The sequence below is a fragment of the Chinchilla lanigera genome, unplaced genomic scaffold (genome assembly GCF_000276665.1).
Source record: "Chinchilla lanigera isolate Chin_1 unplaced genomic scaffold, ChiLan1.0 scaffold00096, whole genome shotgun sequence".
NCBI lineage: Eukaryota > Metazoa > Chordata > Mammalia > Rodentia > Chinchillidae > Chinchilla > Chinchilla lanigera.
In genome coordinates this window covers 1,338,903-1,357,131 of record NW_004955497.1, presented here as the reverse complement: position 1 = coordinate 1,357,131, position 18,229 = coordinate 1,338,903, and the positions used below count along the sequence as shown (strand labels likewise).

Genomic DNA, 18,229 nt, shown 5'->3' with positions numbered 1-18,229 from the left:
AAAAAAAACAAAAACATAAAAAAACAATACATGGGTCAAAGAAGGAATCACAATGCAAATTAGCAAATATTTTGAACAGAGTAACAACAAAAAATATCATCTGAAGGAAAAATACGTATCTGCTGCTTTTCTAGGCAAGCAGGTCTCTGAATTACAGACGTGAACACATGAGGCTGCTTGGTGAGCTCTTATCACTGCTTCTTTGCCTTGTACTCCAAGGCTGACACCTCGTGTTTGAGGAGATAGGCTCCCAGTCTCAGAAAGGGCTAGAAGGAAGGAGATGGGCCGCAGCAGCTTCTTCCACGAGAACAGACTGAGGAAAAGGGCTGTTTTCAATCTACTCTCGGGTGACTCCACCTGGGGTTTTGTTCTTTGACGGCAGCGCAGCACTGAGCGGCTCCTCGCTGTCTTTTCCCTTGTCCTTCCATCCTCGCTGCAGTGCCTCCCTCCTGTGTCTCAAGGTCTCAAGATGCTTTAATATTCAACCCTCAGTTTACTTTCTAAACAGCTGCTTATGATTGCCCAGCTCATGGTAAGTAACTTCCCTTTGTGATCCCACAGCAATTCACAGTGCACTCTTTTTTTTACAACTTGCCACATTATGCCTTGTAGTAGCTGTTTGGGTCCATTTTATTTCCCATTGGAGGCTCTTACACCCCTTACGAACTAATTAGAATTTTACCTCAAGTGAGCCTCGTATCTTTCATCTAAGCTTATGAAGCTTTTTCCAATCTAGTATGTAAGGGATGATGAAAATGCCATTCAACAGTGGATCAAAAGACCTACACTGTATCCCAGTTACAGACAGCTATGAGATTGCTTCTCCAGGCTTCGGCTTCATCTATCAAACAAAGGATCTCTGAAGTTGCTTCTAAAGATCTTCGAAGGACCAACAAGGCAAAATCAGCACCTGCTGTCTGACACCTGAAATCATTAACTGAAGACAAAATTCACTAATACATTAAGTCATTCAGTGAAAGCTCAAGGAGCACACAGAGTAAACATGGAAGAGAGAACTGGGTGACACAGCATCTTCAAAAAGCTCTCAGTCACACCACTAGCCTAGTGGAAAAACCTACTACCTATAGTTTTTCTTTCCATAATGAGGTTGACCTTAAAACTAAAATACAAGCTGTGTGATGGGTGCCCAAGCTGGGTGTGGTAGCACACTCAAGAGGCGGAAGCAGGAGGAATGCAAGTTCAAGCCCAGCCTAGACAACTTAGGAGACTCTGTCTTGAAAAAAACAGTTGGGGATAGGGGATGTATATCAGTGTAAAGGCCCTTGGTTCAGTCCCCAGAGGCAGAGGCGGAGGCGGAGGGGGAGGGGGAGGGGGAGGGGCTCCAGCACTGCTTCAACTCTGGGCAGGCGTCCAGAGCAAACTCTGCCTCACTGGCAGAGCCAAGAAAAAACACTGGACAGAGAAAGTGGAAGGCAGTGATGCAGGAACGGCTTGGCTCAGGAGGATGAGAGGGAGGGGGAGGGGGAGAGGAGGGAGGGAGATGTGAATTAGCTTTACCCAAAGAGGTCTTCTCTTTTCCCTTGGCTCCTAAGAGGTGACCTCTAGAGCCCTAGAAAGGCCTGCTTGATAGGAGTATCTTTGTTTGCCTGGGGCTTTGATCACTAACACTAGCTTGAACCTCTGAGGGGCTGAAGATTGAAGGGCATTGAACCCCAGTAAAAACTCTGGATATCAAGGTCCTCGGTGGCTTTCCCTGGCTGACGATACTCTGAATGCTGTCACACGCTATGCCTGTCACCCATCCGTCTCCACAGAGAAGACAAACATGGGCCACTGCCAAACTCTGACCATATGTCTCTTCCCTTGGCAGATTTGAACCTGTACCCTGCCCTTACTCTGGTCCTTCAGGGTCTGTATTTATGTTACTTTAAAAATTAGAAAGGCAATATTTTTAAAATAATGAATGTTCCTGGTTAAAAAAAGTATTCTAATGCTTTATATAAACAAGATTTATATTTTCAAGAACCTAAAGAAATACTTTGATCTAAAATACTTGAAAATTCACTGTAAATGACCTGTAAATCTGTACAATCATTCTCTGCGCTGTGGTTGTTCCAGAGCATGCAGGCCTGGCCTCCAGGGTGGTAATACTGGATGGTACTAGGCTGGTACCTGTCATTCTCATAGGGGTCACTGGGAGTACCTTCACAAGGGAACGCTGGTTTCATGAAAGCAAGTGATTACAAAAGCCTGAGACTGGCCCCTAAGCCCTCCTCTGCTTCCTGTTCAAGATGAGATACTTCTTCCCGCACACGGCAAAAGACGTGTTATGCTGTATGGACTTTTGATCTCCAAAATGATGAACTAAATATGCCTCTTTTTTTTTTTTTTATAAAGTTGGCCTGCTGCACATATTTCACTATGATAATGGAAAACTAACATCTCAATTAAATTTTTAAAAATTTACTTACTAGGTACACTGAAAACTATAAACCATTGCTGAAGGAAATTAAAGATGACACAAACAAATGAAGATTCCCTGGGTTCATAAAGTAGATTTACTGTTGTTAAGATTTTACACTACCCCCAAGAAACCTACAGATTCAATATAATATCTACCAAAATCCTAATATCACCTTTTGTATAAATAGAAAAGTTCAGTTCGATATACATAAATGTTTAATAATGCTAACTAAACTATCAGTCTAAGAACTGAGGTAACATGGGTTAGACTAGAAGAAGGGAATCAGTTATGAAATTATTATATTAATCCCAAAAAGACAGTCTGTTGGCCAGTTCTGTAAAGACAGCAGGGGAATATATTTAAAAAGAGAGAGAAGGTGGGGGAAGAATTTGAGAGACCTTTTAAAAGAGCAGAAAGAATAAGACAAACACAAACTGATTACTGATGGTACAGCAGAAAGAAATGGAAATGGTCTAACAGTTCCAGCATGAAAAAGGAAGCACAAGATCATCTATAATAGTGTGGAGGAAAGGAATGTGCAAAACTACAAAACACGGCTCTCCTATTCTCTGCTCCAGGAAGGACTTGAAAAAAACCTCATAAACTGTGAAGACTTTTATTTCTTTTCTAGGTTCTTTTCTACCAGAAGAAGTCTATGGCTTTCACATAGTTCTAGAAATGGAAAAAATTTTTTATATTAACAGCCTTATACTGAACGTACAATAAAATACATACATTTAAAATATTCAGTTTAGCAGGCTGAGTGCCTGTAATCCCAGCACTAAGAAAGCCGAGGCCTGAGAACCACTAGTTAGAGGTCCCTCTGAGGGTACACAGTGAGACCTTCTCTCCAAAAATATAAATTACACAGTTTGTTTAGTTTTGACATATGCATATGTCTGTGAAACCAACACCACAGTTAAGATAGCGAACGTAACCATCATTCCCAGGAATTTCCTCCCGCCACTTGGTAACCCCCATCCTGCTTGTCCTCCCTACTCCGTTCCCTCCATCCTCTGGGAAGCATTAACCAGCTTTTGTCATAAATTAGTTTGAGTGCGCCAGTTGCATCCAAGTGAAATCAAAAGTACATTTTTTGGTTTAGCTTCTTTAATTCAGTATAATTATTTTGACATTTGTCCATGTTGTTGCATGGAACAAATTCATTTTTTTAAGACTAGGAAACCTAGACCTCACAGCAAATACTACAAAGAATTGACAAATGGGATCCCATCTTATTAAAAAGATTTTGCACAGCAAAAGAAATCACCAACACAGCAAAAAGAAACCCACAGAGTGGGAAAAAATTTTAGCTACTTGTCCCTCTCACAAAGAACTAATACCAAGTATAAAGAACTGGAAAAAATCAGATGCCCCAAATTCAAAGACTCAATCCAAAAATGGACATCTGAGATAAATACACACTTTCCAGATGAAGAAATACAAATGATAAATAAATATATGAAAAAATGTTCAACATCACTGGTCATTTGAGACATGCAAATTAAAACAACACTGAGATTCCATCTCACCCTAGAAAGAATGGCTGTCACCAAGAAATCCACCAATAGCAAATGCTGAGGGGTTGTGGGGGAAAAGGAACCCTTTTCTGCTGTTGGTGGGAGTGTAGACTGGTGCAGTCACTGTGGAAATCAGTCTGGAGATTCCTCAGTAAACTATGATTACAGGTCCCATTTGACTCAGCTATTCCCTTTCCGAGTATCTTCTCAGAAGAACTGATACCATATACCACAGCAAAAGAAATACAGAAGAATTCGTACCACAGCAATAAATATGTACCCATGTTTACAGCAGCACAATTTGTAATAGCTAAATCTTGAAAACAAACAACCCAAATGCCCATCAACTGAGGAATGGATAAAAAGATGTGTTTTTTATACAATGGAGTACTACTCAGCCATAAAGAAGGATAAACTTAATACATTTATAGGTAAATGGATATAACTTGAAACCATTCTCATAAGTGAAATGAATCAGACTCACATATGTAAACATCGTATTATCTTCCTAGCATGAGAAACTGAAAGAGTAAATAAGGTCCAAAATGTACAACAGATACTGTGAAATGGGAAGAAATTATTCAAAAGGAAAGAGGAACTAGGGTAGGGGAAATGGAAAAGAAAGGAAGGGAAAAGGAAAGATGTACAGAACAGTTACACTACTAGTTTGTCTTAGTTCATTAAAAAGAAAGGTTTGTATAAAAAAAAAGTTACAGTAATCAAAATAGTGTGGCACTGGCATAAAGCCAGACATACAGACTAAAGAAACAAAAGAGACCTAGAAATAAAGATACAGTAAAATAATCTTTAACAAGGATGCCAAGACAGTTAAATGGAGGAAAGAACAGTTTTTTCAACAAATGGTATTGGGAAAACCAGATATGCATGTGGAAAAGAATGAAACTGGCCCTTTATCTTATACTATACATAAAAATTAACCCAGAATACAGACCTAAAACTATGAAAACTCCTAGAAGAAAATATAGGGGAGAAACCTTCATGGCATTAATCTTGGTAATGATATTTATGATACAAGACTAAAAGCATAGCAATAAAAGCAAAAAAAAAAAAAAAAGACAAGTACAACTATATAAAACTAAAAAACAGTTATGCATCACAGAATACAATCAACAACGTGAAAATGCAACTTACAGAATGGGAGAAAATATTTGCAAGTCATATATCTGTAAAGACACTGATATCTAAAATATATAAAGAACTCCTACAATTCAACAATAAAAATGGGCCAGGTGTCCAGTGATAAATGAATGGACAGACAATATGTGTACACACACACAGCACGAACCTTAAAAAGGAGAAAATCCTGTAGCATGCTACAACATCGATAAAACTTGGAGACTTTATACTAAGTGCAGCATGTCAGTCACGGAAAGATGAACACTCCACAATTACACTTATGAAATGAATGGCGGTGTCAAGTTCACACACACACACACACACACACACACACATGGCAGAATAGTGGTTACTGGGCACCGAGGGAAGTGGGGCCCATGAGCTACTGCCTAATGGCTATGGAGTTCCAGGTTTACAAGATAAAAGAGTTCTGAAGATCTGTTTCACGACAATGTGAGTGTACTTAACACTTACAGGGACTGACACTTAAAAATGGTTAAAATGGTAAACTGTACACATCATTTTTACCATAACTTTTCCAATTTCACTTACTGGAGGTCTTCTGCCATGACTAGTTCTTACTGCTTGCTGAAAACCTGTATCATTCTCCAATTCCTACAATGAAAAGCCAAATTTTACATTCAAAATCCAGTGAAAATTAAAAAAGAAAAAGTTCAAATACTTCTGCTTGGTATTTAAGATCCTCTACAGTTCATCTTACCTCAAATGCTGATTTCAGAGTTGGGACTCAGGTATTCTTGTTCTCAGATTTGCTTCCCCCCCAAAATCAAGGCTCCTTTCTCCCCAAGGAAGAGGAGAACTGACTGTGTTGGTCAATTGTAAGGGAATTTTATTAACTACTGTTCAAATGGGTGGTAACACATGATTAAAAGATCAAGTTTACAAGGACATGGCCTTTCTTCTCTTTCTTCCCGGCAGCTGGCAGAGCACAAAACAGATTCATATTTCTCCTCTTTCTCCTCATACCCACAGTCTTTCCCTCCTCTCTTTTCCCATGTGCTGTTTACCTGAAAAACCTGCAGGACAGAAAAGGCCATATTCTCTACAAGAAAGGAAGAAACTCTTTTGTCCATCTCTACTTCTCAAGCAAAAAATCCTTTTCATCTCACTGCAGAGGTAGAGTTTGAGACAGACTGGCACTAATGTAAGCAAACAGAATGCCCACCAAGTCCAACTATTATAGGCTTAAGTATTACAATTAAGTTAGTTTTTTTTTTTTTTTTTTTTTGGTTTTTCTCCTGAACTGGGAACCGAACTCATGACCTTGCGCTTGCCAGGCAGGCGCTTTGCCGCTGAGCTAAATCCCCAGCCCCTACAATTAAGTTAGAAAGAAATTAATATACAGTCACAGCAGAACTGGGCTCTCAAGGAGGTCAGCAGAAAACATAAAGACAGCAGAATTATCACTGGAGGTGCATCTGAAGGCGGCCAGGCCTCAAGATAAAGATGCAACAACCAGGCCTACCTGCTCCCCAAGGGATTACACCATAACTGGTATCACACAGTCCAGGAAAGTCTAGATAGGTATGAGGTAGGTGACCAGAGCATCTGGACTCATCCCTTCCCCAAAATGGCTTTGTTTCTTCCATATACTCTTGTTCCATGACCTGCCTGTTTATTAGACCAATATTAGCTAAGTGGCTACACCTGTAGTCTTATTGGCTGATTATAGTTTGATCCATGTTACACTCGCCTTGTGATTTTTTTTTAACCCCCCTCATGATTTTGCTCTTATAAAACGTTCTTAGAGAAGTGACCTTGGCAGTAACCCACTTTCGAGTCCCCTCCTGTCTCTCGGGAGCGCTCTCTCAATAAATCTTCCCTATTCTTAATCTCCCCCATTCATTAGGTTTTAGGGGACACGAACTCCTCATATCTGACATCTAGCAGTTTGGGAGTTATATTTTCCCCTATATCCGAACCTGCACTGTCATTTGGAATGAAAGTCTCAAATGAAATGAAAGTTATTTAGCTTTGCTAATTCTTGTTCTATATAGTATTGTATTTCCCCTCAGGAAATTAAAGGAGCATTAATCAGGGCGGAGAAATAAATGTTGCTGGGTTTCTGGGATGAAAGGTTGCTCTCTAAAAGGCAGCCAGTCTTACCAACTGTCACTCTTCCACCCAGCCTTCACTTCCTAGTTCTAGGACACACTCTCTGGCTCTAACTCTCCAGACACATACCGAGTGCAGCGCTCACACTTCATTCCACCTACTTCCCACAAAGTATGCTTCCTGTGATGTGTGGGTGTTGTGGTTTGATATGCTGATATGTGGTTTGATACCTTAGTTACTTTTTCTTGTTGCTGAGACAAAATACCGACACCCAAAGTTAAAGGAGGAAAGGTTTATTTAGCTCAGTTTGTGAAGGTTTCAGTCCATAACTGACTGGCTACAAGGCAGGTCGGCATGGCAGAGGGACATGGCAGAGGAGCAAGAGTTCATGGCAGAATGAAGGCAGAAAAAGCATCAAAGCAACAAGGAAGGCCAAGCAACACCAACAGCAGCCCTCTTTCTGTCTTAGGGCAGGTAGCACTCATGCCCTTAATCCTAGCATCACACTGTGAATCAATCCCAGCGTCACATCCATGATCCCAGGAGCACACAACCTTAATCCCACCACCACACACTACACGCAGCCATCTCTGCAAAGCCTCACCACAGGAGGCTTCTAGGGAACACCCAGACATAGCCATACTAATTCACCCAAGGTTCTTACACTGGAGGGTTGGTCCTCAGTGTTAAGGGTGGGCAACACTTAAGAACTGGGGGTACCGGGAAGTAATTACGTCACCGGGGGCACTTCTCTTTGAAGGAATTGTTGCTGGTGTTGTGGAGCTAGTTGGTGAGAGAATGGGTTATTAAAAAAGAGCATAACTGGCCCCACTGTGCACTCTGGCTTCCAATCTCATCATGTGACTTGTCCCTCTCCTAGGAACCCCTACCATGGTGTCATTTACCATGTGTGGACACAGCCAAGGGGTTCTCACTGGACGATGAACAGATGGAGTGACCTGGTTTTGGACGGTTAGCCTCCAAACTGCGACTGTAATCAATGTGTTTTCTTTATGCATTACATACGTCAGGCATGTTGTTAAAGCAATAGGAAATGGACTAAATACTTACCAAGCATTATAAAACAATACATATAAAATACTCACTATCAATTAACTTTGTAAAGTCTATGGAGAATGAAAATAAAATGTTCAAATTACTAGGATGTTAAGTCAGTGTACTACACATATATGACCATTCTATACAAACATTCTTCTTTAACTTTTACTTTACATTTCATATCAACTATACAAAATTAAGTAAGTATAAAATTCTCAACAATAAAGATGGGAAAGTTTCATTTAAAGTATAAAGCTAAAGAAATCCTTGAGGATAATTAATTATACAGTACTTCTACTTTGGCAAATCTTTTGGCAAAAGGTTGTCCGCTAAGATTCCTAAACTGTTAGCAAAATTTCATTAATCAGCCAATCAGTGATAACTAAATAACAAACTGAAAAGCATGATCTATAAATTTGTCTAATTACAAACTCCAAACATAACTTTTTGTAACTTTTTCTTCATGCCTTGACTAACAAATTCCATATTCTATGAACATCTGAAGCCATTGTTTCAGGCAATTAGATCATGTAACACATTGTTATAGCTAATTAAAATCAAGGAAAATCAACCACAAACTGTATTTTTGGGTCTGATACCTTGTGTGTTGCTTCAAAGTAAATCATGAAGTCACACTGTGACAACCTGAGATGGTAGGTTGTTTCTCTGGTGCTTTAAAAAGGATCATCTTCACAATCCATTAATTTCACCCTGGGATTCTATCCTAAAAATGTTTGATCAAAATATAGAAATTATTAGGGGCTGGGGATTTAGCTCAGTGGCACAGTGCCTGCCTGGCAAGTGCAAGGTTGTGAGTTCAATTCCCAGTACAGGAAAAAAAACAAAACAAAAAAAAGAAATTATTCATGCAAAAATTGTTTATTGTAATGTTATTTAACATTGCAGAAAACTATGAAAAAATAACCTATGAGAAAATACTTCTAATCGACTCTGTATTTTCAGTATTATGCAGTCATTAAATCATATTTAAATTTTAGTATCATAAGACAATGCTTATGATGTAGTTGAATGTTAAAAAGCACATAGAAAAGTAAATGCTAGTTCAATCCCAAATATAAAAAAGAAAAACAAAATGTTAACTGGAGTTATTCTTGAGTGATGGCAAGTTTGTTTTCAACAATAAGCATGTATTACTTTTATAACAGGGAGAATAGGAAAGTTTCAATGGTATATCAGCCACTTTCTCATTACTGGGGCAAAGTACCTGACTTCCACAGTTTAAAGGACTACAGGCTTATTCTGGCTCATGTTTTACAGGTTTTAGTCCATGGTCAGCTGGCTCCAAGGCAGAAATATCCTGGTGGAAGGGTATAGTGGAGCACAGCTGCTTAGTTCACGGTTGCCAGGAAGCAGAACAGGGGAACAGTGTCCTGAGAGAAAGGGTCCAGAAACCAGATATAGCACCCAAGGTCACACCTCCATGACCCACTCAAACACACCCAGAAGTGTGCTCCACTGATCCCCTGGGTGGCTCCCAAGCCAATAAAGTTGCCACAATCAAGCTTACCCATCACTAATAGTTTTATTAATTTATGCTAACCAGAAAATACTTGTTATAATGCAAATTTTAGAAAAGACACTACATAATCATATCTGCATACACTGTGTGTTTGTATACAAGAAGAACCTATGTATATTAAAAGACAAGAGTATACAGCAAAATATCAAATTATACATCCAGTTTACGTGATCTTTGGGTGACAGGATGTTATTTCATTACTATCTTCTTCTAATGTTCTATATGTTTCAAATTTTCTGCTAATAATTGGTATTATTTAGATTTTTATTTCATATAGAATAAGTGAATGGTTTCTACTTTCTCTGTTGTTTCCTTTACAGGTCTCAAATCCACAGATCATGGCTTTACTCCAAAGAAAATCACACTTTAAAAATTACTAAAAGCCATATGAAAACTCTAGAATAGAATCAGATTTCCTAAAGTCCTATAAATGCTAGTATTTGTTTCTTATATACTTACAAATATGTTAACAACCACATCCTTCATCCTTACTTTTTCTCACACTAGTTTTTTACTAAAGCTTTCAAAAGAGATGGAAACAGATCTAAAATATTCCTCTAAAATATCATCTCTGAAATTACTATACCATTAAATATTAAGCAGATAGAGATTTCTTAACATAAATGGAACATTTATGGAAGAGCAAAAGCGATTACATAACAGTACACAATCAGATCCCATTTTACAAAAAAACATAGAAATATCCATGTATTTGCATAGGGAAAAATGTTTGGCAGTGCAAGTTCTGTCTTAGTTACTTTTCTTGTTGCTAAGACAAAATACCTGACATCCAAAGTTAAAGGAGGAAAGGTTTATTCTGGCTTAGTTTGTGGGCTTTCAGTCCATAATCAGCTGGCTCCAAGACAGGGTGGCTTGGCATAGGAACATCATACAGAAGAAACAGTACACAGAAGGCAGAAGGCAGGAAGACAGTAAGCAACAAAGTAGTAAAACAGACAACGATGACAGCAGCCCTTTTTCCTCCCTTATAGTCTATCCAGGCTACCTGCCCTTAGGGCAGGTAGCACTCAAACTGGGTAGGCCTTCCCATTACCCACACCTAGAACTGTACCAAATCAGTCAGTAGACTAATTTAGTAATTACACATCCTTAATCTCAGCATCACACACTCTTCATCCAGCCACCTCAAAAAAGTCCCGCCTATGACAGCCTGAGGCCATGGGGGACATCTAGACACAAGCCATAACAAGCAACAAGTTAAAGGTTACTTCTGAGTAGTGATGGTTTCAGGGATTTTGATTTTTCTTTATACTCATATCTCTAAGTTTTTCTTTAAAATACTTATACAATATAAGTAGAAGAAAAATAACTACATGGCATTTCAAACTCAAGAGCACTAGCAACCCAAATTAGGTATCCTCAGGTGATTTAAGTCTTTACCTTACACATTCATATAGCTAATGCTAAAGAATTCAAGTATATAATTTATCTTAATATAGTAACATAGCCTCTCTCATGATCTTTCATTCGGCTGCACTTTTACTGTGGATATGAGTTAGAGTCTTCAGTAACAGCACTTTTCTATGTTTCTGAATCCGCCTATTTAATCTTAAGCATAAAAAAGCAGAGAACCTCACCAGTCTTCATGAATCAGCTAAGCTGGTTAACAAACAAAATCAATGTAAAAAACAACTGGATTTCTTTTTTTTTACCTCGGTGTCATAGGTTGGGTTGTAGTCATTATATCCAGAATAAAGGTCATCTTCGTCAGTCTCTGGAGCCAGGTGCACATTTTGCATCATTTGTACCTGTGAAAAATCAGCAGTGTGAATATGTTCTTGGTAGAAGAATTCTGTTTTTCTTTAGTGTTGGGGTTTAACCAAAGACCTTATGCATGCTAAGCACAGTTCCCAGAAATAATTCCTAATTCAGTGAAGTATAACTAACAATCTTTCTGGTCAAACTTAACATGTTTCTATGGCTTCTATTTTTTTTCAAATTCCCAAAATTAAATGTTAAAACATTAATTAGCACAATTATTTCATCATTCCACATTTTCTGCCATAGCCCAAGTGGCTCTGGAAGTTGGGGGGTAGGGTGAGAAGATGGAGAAATAAAGATAAGAGACAGAAAGCTGAGGTCAGGTGGAGCCCTTTCTCCCAATGGGAGGAAAGGAACTGCTCAACCACTACAATGCGTTTATTTATACGTTTGTCATAGGACACCTGATGGAGACGACTATGAAGCAGACCTGAGCAGGACTTAATCAATTGGCTTTTCATGTTCATTTGTGAATCTGTCCAAGGCCTAGGCTCCTTATCTGGAAATAGTGACTTGTAGCAAGTGAACCTCTCTGTGAGTCACTAATTCCTACTAAAACCTGTAGTGGTAGACAAAACCAGAAAGCCTCAAGGATAAGATAAGATCACAGCCAAGGACATCTGGATCAGATCTCAATTAGATAAAGACTACAGCCTCAGGCATCTCATTCTTCAGTAGATTAACTTAATACCTTACTTAGAGAAGTCCTTGAGTGGTTCTGCCCTTCTTGAGTACTCCCCTCCCTTCTTCTGATAACCAAATAAATACGGGTGACCCAGAGAAGGTCTTAGTCTTAGCCCTGAGAGAATCTTGAATTATGTGAGAGAGCTTTGATCCTCCTGGAGCCCTGAAATCATTCCATTTGCCTCTTTTTATTTAGCCTTCACGTACACTCATTCAGGAGATTGTGAACCTGATCAGCCTGCAATGACTAAGGGATACTATTAATCCCATAGACATCCATTTGCTGAATTAGCTTGCCTCTCACACCCCCTGTTCTTGGAGCTGGAACACCTGTTTGCCTGGGGGCTCTGTGCCCTCAGGGCAGGCCTCAGGCACTTCAAACATCACTAGCTCAGCCACTCCACACTTTATACTGAAAGAATGCTGACATGCACTGAAAGAGGGGTACAGTTGGTTACCCTGATTTTCATGGAGCTTAGTATCAAGTGCAGAGGAAACATATGTAATAGTCAATTAAAATTCAAGACAAAAACAGTATACCCTCATTATAATGACTAAAATTAAAAAGACCAACACATAATGTCAGTGAGGATGCAAGGCAACTGGAATATTCATACAGTGCTGGTAGGAGTGTAAAATGACACAATTTTGGAAAGAGATCTGGTAGTTTCATAAAATTAACCTTTTATGACACAGCAGTTCCACTCTACAGTATCTATCTGAGAGAAATAAAAATGCACATTTACAGAAAGATTCCTGTAACAATGTTTATACCAGTTTTATTCAGAATAGCAAAAAATTAGAAACAGACCAGGTGTCTATCACTGAAAGACACACGCAAAATGTCATTTTGTTCTTTCTTTGTTTTTTTTCTTTTTGAGACAGGATTTCACTATGCAGTGCAGGCTGGCCTTGAACTCATTTGTAGCCCAGGCCGGCCTCCACCTTGAGGTGCTCCTCCTGCCTCAGCCTGGAGTACTAGGATTACAGGTGTGTGCCATGCTCGGTGGAATGTTGGTTATTTATACAATGTATTGTTTACACTATCCAACCACAATAAAAGAATACACTGATGACATATATAACAATACAAATGGTCTCAACTATGCCGAGTGACAGAAGCCTTACATAAAACAGTACATTACCCGTTATTTCAGTTCTATGAAGTTCTAGAACATGCAAAATTAATCTATGATAGAAAGCAATCAGAACAGTGGTTGTTTCTTGAATATAGCAGAGGTCAAATGAAAAAGGGTACGGTAATTTTCTGGGGTGAAGATAAATGTTCTATATTTTGACAAGAGTTTGGGTCACAGAGACATGCATGTGTGAAAACTCAACAAATACATACTTGTGGTTTCTGCTTTTCCTTGTAAGTTTTATTTCGAAAGAAAGTGTAAACAAATATTGCACTATACTTAATATGCATTACTTGGGAATTCGGGAAAGAGTCCCAGGAATGTCATTCAAATCCAGTCAGTATTTTAGGCAATTTGGGGGATGAGAAGTGGGAGAAGGCTAGTTAACTAAAAAATAGTAGTTTTCAGTGATATACTTTGTTCTTTAAAGCCAATACCATTTTAGGTGTACCAGTAAATTGAGAAAATTTTGTTTAATCTCATTATACCAGTAAGCATAATACCAAATATATGTGGCTTCTCAGAACCTTTAAAAAGTATGTATACATGTGAACTAATAACGTTATTACTTTTTTGAGACATTATTTACATACTATCAAATTCTCCTGGTTAGCGTATTTACATGGTGTGCAACTATCACCATCTAACTCCAGAACATTTTCTTCATCCCATAAATAAACTTGAGGTCCTCAGCAGTCACTCTCCATTTCTCTTAGTCCCTGCCACCCACTAATCTAACTTCTGCCTCTATGATCTGCCAGATCTGCACATTTCGCATACATGAAATCATATAGTAGGTACCCTTTTGTGTCTGGCCTCTTTCATGTAGCATATTTCCAAAGGTCTTCCATAATGGCATATGTATCAGGACTGTATTCACTTTTTTTTTTTTTTTTTCTTTAGGACCGCATTCATTTTTATGGCTGAGTATTAACATGACATTTTGCTTTATCTGTTTATTAGTTAATGGACATTTGGGCTGGCTCCCCTTTTTTGGGTTTTATGAGTAACACATCTATAAACATATGTGTGCAAGTTTTTGCATGAATATATTTTCAACTCTTCGGATATATACCTAGAAATGGAATTGCTGGCTCATATGGTAACTGTAATTTTTGGGCCAGCTGCCAAATTGTTTTTCCAAGTGGCTGCAATATTTCACATACCATCAGCAATGTATAAAGTTGCCAATTTCTCCATGTCCCAGTCAACACTTGCCATTGTCCCTCTTTTTGAGTAGAGTTACTCTAATGGGTGTGGATTATCTTAGTGTGACACTGATTTTCATTTTTCTGATAACCAGTGATGTCGAGCATCTTTTCATGTGTTTATTTGCCATTTGTATATCGCTTTGGAAAAACAGCTGTTCATTTTCTTTGCCCCAGCTTTTTGTTTTTGTTTTTTGTGGTACTGGAGATTGAATACACGGCCTTAGCACTGAGCTATATCCCTGCTCCATCCCCTTTTTTGAGACAAGGTCTCGCTAAGTCATTAAGTTTCCCAGCCAGCCTGGGCTCAAATCTTGCAATCCTCCTACCTCTGCTTCCCAGTATGCTTACAGGCATGTTCCACCACACTCAGCTTCTCTACCCATTTTTAAAACCTGGGTTGTCTTATATGGGTTATAACAATCCTTATTGTCCTGGATATTAGAATTTATCATATATTTATATATATATTTATTTATTTATTTATTCATTTTCTCCCATTCTGTGAAGTTTTTTCATCTTAACAGTATTCTGTCGAAGACTAAAGTTTCTAATTTTTTTTTTCTGAGATGGGGTCTTGCTTTGTAGTTCAGGCTGGTCTTGACCTCACTATGTAGTCCAGGCTAGCCTCAACATGAATCATGGCACTCCTCCTGCCTCAGCCTCTGAAATGCTGGGACTACAGGCATGTGCCATCATGCCCAGTTTAAAGTTTTTAAGTTTGATGATGTAAAATTTATCTATTTTTTCTTTGACGCTGATACTCATGGTTTTACATCTAAGAAAAAAATATCTATACCAAGGTTAAGAAAATTTACACCTATGTTTTCCTCTAAGATTATGATTTTAGCTCTTACAATTGGGCAATTTGGTCCATTCTAAATTAATTTCCATTACTCTTCAAAAATGAAAATTTACTATAAATGAGGACAAAAGTTAATCAGAAATGTCAGTCAGAAATACCTCCAAAATGTATTCAGTCATTGACAGAAGATGTATTTTAAATATGTATTTTAAGTAGGAGATGTTAAGCATTTTAACTTAAAAGTTTTAACTCAAATAATACAAGAGACTCCCCTTATGCATCATTTCACACTCTGTGGTTTCAGTTACTTGTGGTCAACTATAGCCCAAAATAATACATGGAAAATTCCATAAATAAACAATTCAGAAGTTTTAAATTACATCCATTCTGAATAACTTCATAAAATACAACACAGTTCTGTTGTATTCCACATAGGATATGAACTGTCTCTCTGTTCAGTATGTCTACACCCCATGAGTAGCCATCTGGCTTATCAGGTCAACTGTTGCAGTATCACAGCGCTTCTGTTCAAGTAACCTTTATTTTACTAATTAACGGCCTCAAAGTGTGTTAGGTTTGTGTCTAGATGTCCCGCAAAGCCTCACGTGGTCCCAGTGTTTTTTTCAGAGGTGGCTGAATCTAGAGTGCAACGCTGGTATTAAGGGTGCTAGGATTAAGCGTGGGTGGTTGCTGGATCACTCCACTGACTGGATTGGCACCATCCTAATTCCAGCCACTTGCATAAAATAAAAGGGGCAGAAAGAGGCTTATTTCCCTGCTTGTGGCTTTGCTACTTTCTGCCTGCCATAACTGTTCTCTGCCATGCCACTCTGCCTTGGAGCCAGCTGATTATGGACTGAAACCTCTACAAACTGTGAGCTAAATAAACTTTTCCTCCTCTAACTTTGAGTGTCAGGTATTTTGTCTCAGCAGTCAGAGAAAAGTAACTAAGACAAAGGGCAAGAACAGTAATGCTGCAAATTCAGACAGGCCAATGAGAAGACATAAATGTTCCCTTTAAGTATTAAGTCATCATTAAAGAAGGGTGAGTTACAGTACAATAATTTTTTTTTACAATAAAGTATTTTAAGATAGACATATTCACATAAGTTTTATTACAGTATATTGTTATAACTGTTCTACTTTATTATTTAATCAGTGCTGATGTAAGTTTTTGTTATGCTGATGTATAAATAAATGCACTGTATGTGCTGGGCAGTCTGCTTTCTCCCATCAGGAGAAGGGGCTCCACTTGACCTCAGCCTTTGTATACTGATTCCCGTCTTTCTTCACCTCCGCACCCCACCTCACCCCTATCCTCTCTCTGAAGCTTCAAGAGCTGCACAGGACTCGACAAGTTTTATCATAGATGGGTACATATGGGGGACAAAAGCATATACAGGGTTCAGTGCTACCTGAAGTTTCAGGCATGTACTGGGAGATCTACAGATATGAACACTGAAAATAAGAGACCACTGATTTAAACCAGTGTTTTTCAAACTCTCACATGTATCAGACATCTAAGGGCTTGTTAAATTCAGACTGCTGCTCCTAGCCACCAGCGTTAGTGATTCTCTAAGTCTTGAGTGAGATCATCACCCTATTTCTCCTTTAAAATAGTAGTGTCTAACAAGTTCCACAGTGATGATAATGATGCTGGTCTCCGAACCATACCATGAGAATCTCTATGTTAAACAAGAACTTCTTGATTATAAGCCTTATTTAAGTCAGTGTAGCTTACAGGTAAGTTACAAAAACAAACAACTTTTAAAACGAGGTCATTTCTGCTAGGTTGTAACTAGACTGAAAAAAAATATATATATACCTGGAAGAGACTTAACTGAACAGATATTTAATAGAATATACTAATATTAAAGATGAGAAAAAGTAAGCGCAGAAAAGGTGAAAGGAATTACCCATGGCTAACAATTATGAGTGGTAGAGCAAATACTATAAACTCATAATTTCTAGATTCTCCAAGCAATTTCAAAATCAGCTTATATATGTAACAAGCTCCTAACACTGAAATAATTTCGAGATAATGCCACATCAATGTAAATTAAACACGTATTGGCAAAATTTTTAAGTGTGAAAATCATTCCTTTAGTATGATTTTGTGATGGAGAACCTACTTCCAACATGCCTAATGTATTTACCCGAAAGCTCACAACCAGAGACTCAGCCTGGTAAAAGAAAAAGTGAAATTTGAGGCTTAGAATCTTGGGAAACTAGTACAGTTGGCCCTCCCTTTCCTCAGACTCAACTAACTGCAAACTGAAAATCCTTGGGAGAAAAAGTTACATCATACTGAACATACAGACTATCTCTTGCATCCGTCCCTAGACTATCCCGTGTCACGACTGTTTGGTAAGCATTTACATTGTACTGATTACTACAAGTAACCTGGAGGTGATTTAACGTATCTGGGAGGCCTGCATAGGTCATATGCAAATCCTGTATCACTTTATAGTGACTGCACGGTACCGTGAGGCGGAGCTGTGTGAGTCTCGGACTCCACCTCTCAGGGGAAGAACGACTACTCCGTGTCTTCGGAATTTTTTGATCTTTGTAGGACTAGAAGTGTTCTCTACGCATTCTTTTGTGTACTTTTACCATTTATGAGGCAATTTCAAATGCTCGCCCTCACGCACGAACTAGAGAAGGGCGGTCGTTTTACCCGCTGAGAAACTCGCAGCTGGTGCACGGTCTCGGGGGACCGGCAGCGCCTCGGTTCCGCGGGACCACGACCTGGGACAGCCCCTCCGGGCGGAACACCCACCAGCCCGGGGGAACTGGGACGCGCGGGCCGGCCGGCGCCCCTCGGGCACACACGCGCGGCTCCTCCCGGCCCGGG

General features: G+C 38.9%; 1 protein-coding gene across 8 annotated transcripts in view; it reads right to left on the bottom strand.

The window, feature by feature from the left end:
- Ift88 (intraflagellar transport 88) overlaps nucleotides 1-18,173 on the bottom strand; it is a 115,830-nt gene extending 97,657 nt beyond the window's left edge. For 4 of the 8 annotated variants that reach the window (XR_264192.2, XM_005406309.2, XM_013505486.1 and 1 more), the window contains exons 1-3: nucleotides 18,053-18,113; nucleotides 11,431-11,526; nucleotides 5,635-5,697 (exon numbers count right to left, since the gene is read on the bottom strand). Coding sequence is in view for 7 of the 8 variants with exons in the window: in XM_005406309.2 (XP_005406366.1) it covers nucleotides 5,635-5,697; nucleotides 11,431-11,520 (153 nt within the window). In the remaining variant the exon portion in view is untranslated. Of the gene's footprint in view, nucleotides 1-5,634; nucleotides 5,698-11,430; nucleotides 11,527-18,052 lie in introns of all 8 variants that reach the window. The other 4 variants (XM_013505482.1, XM_013505483.1, XM_005406308.2 and 1 more) reach the window with 3 other exon arrangements.
- Nucleotides 18,174-18,229: the final 56 nt, after the last annotated feature.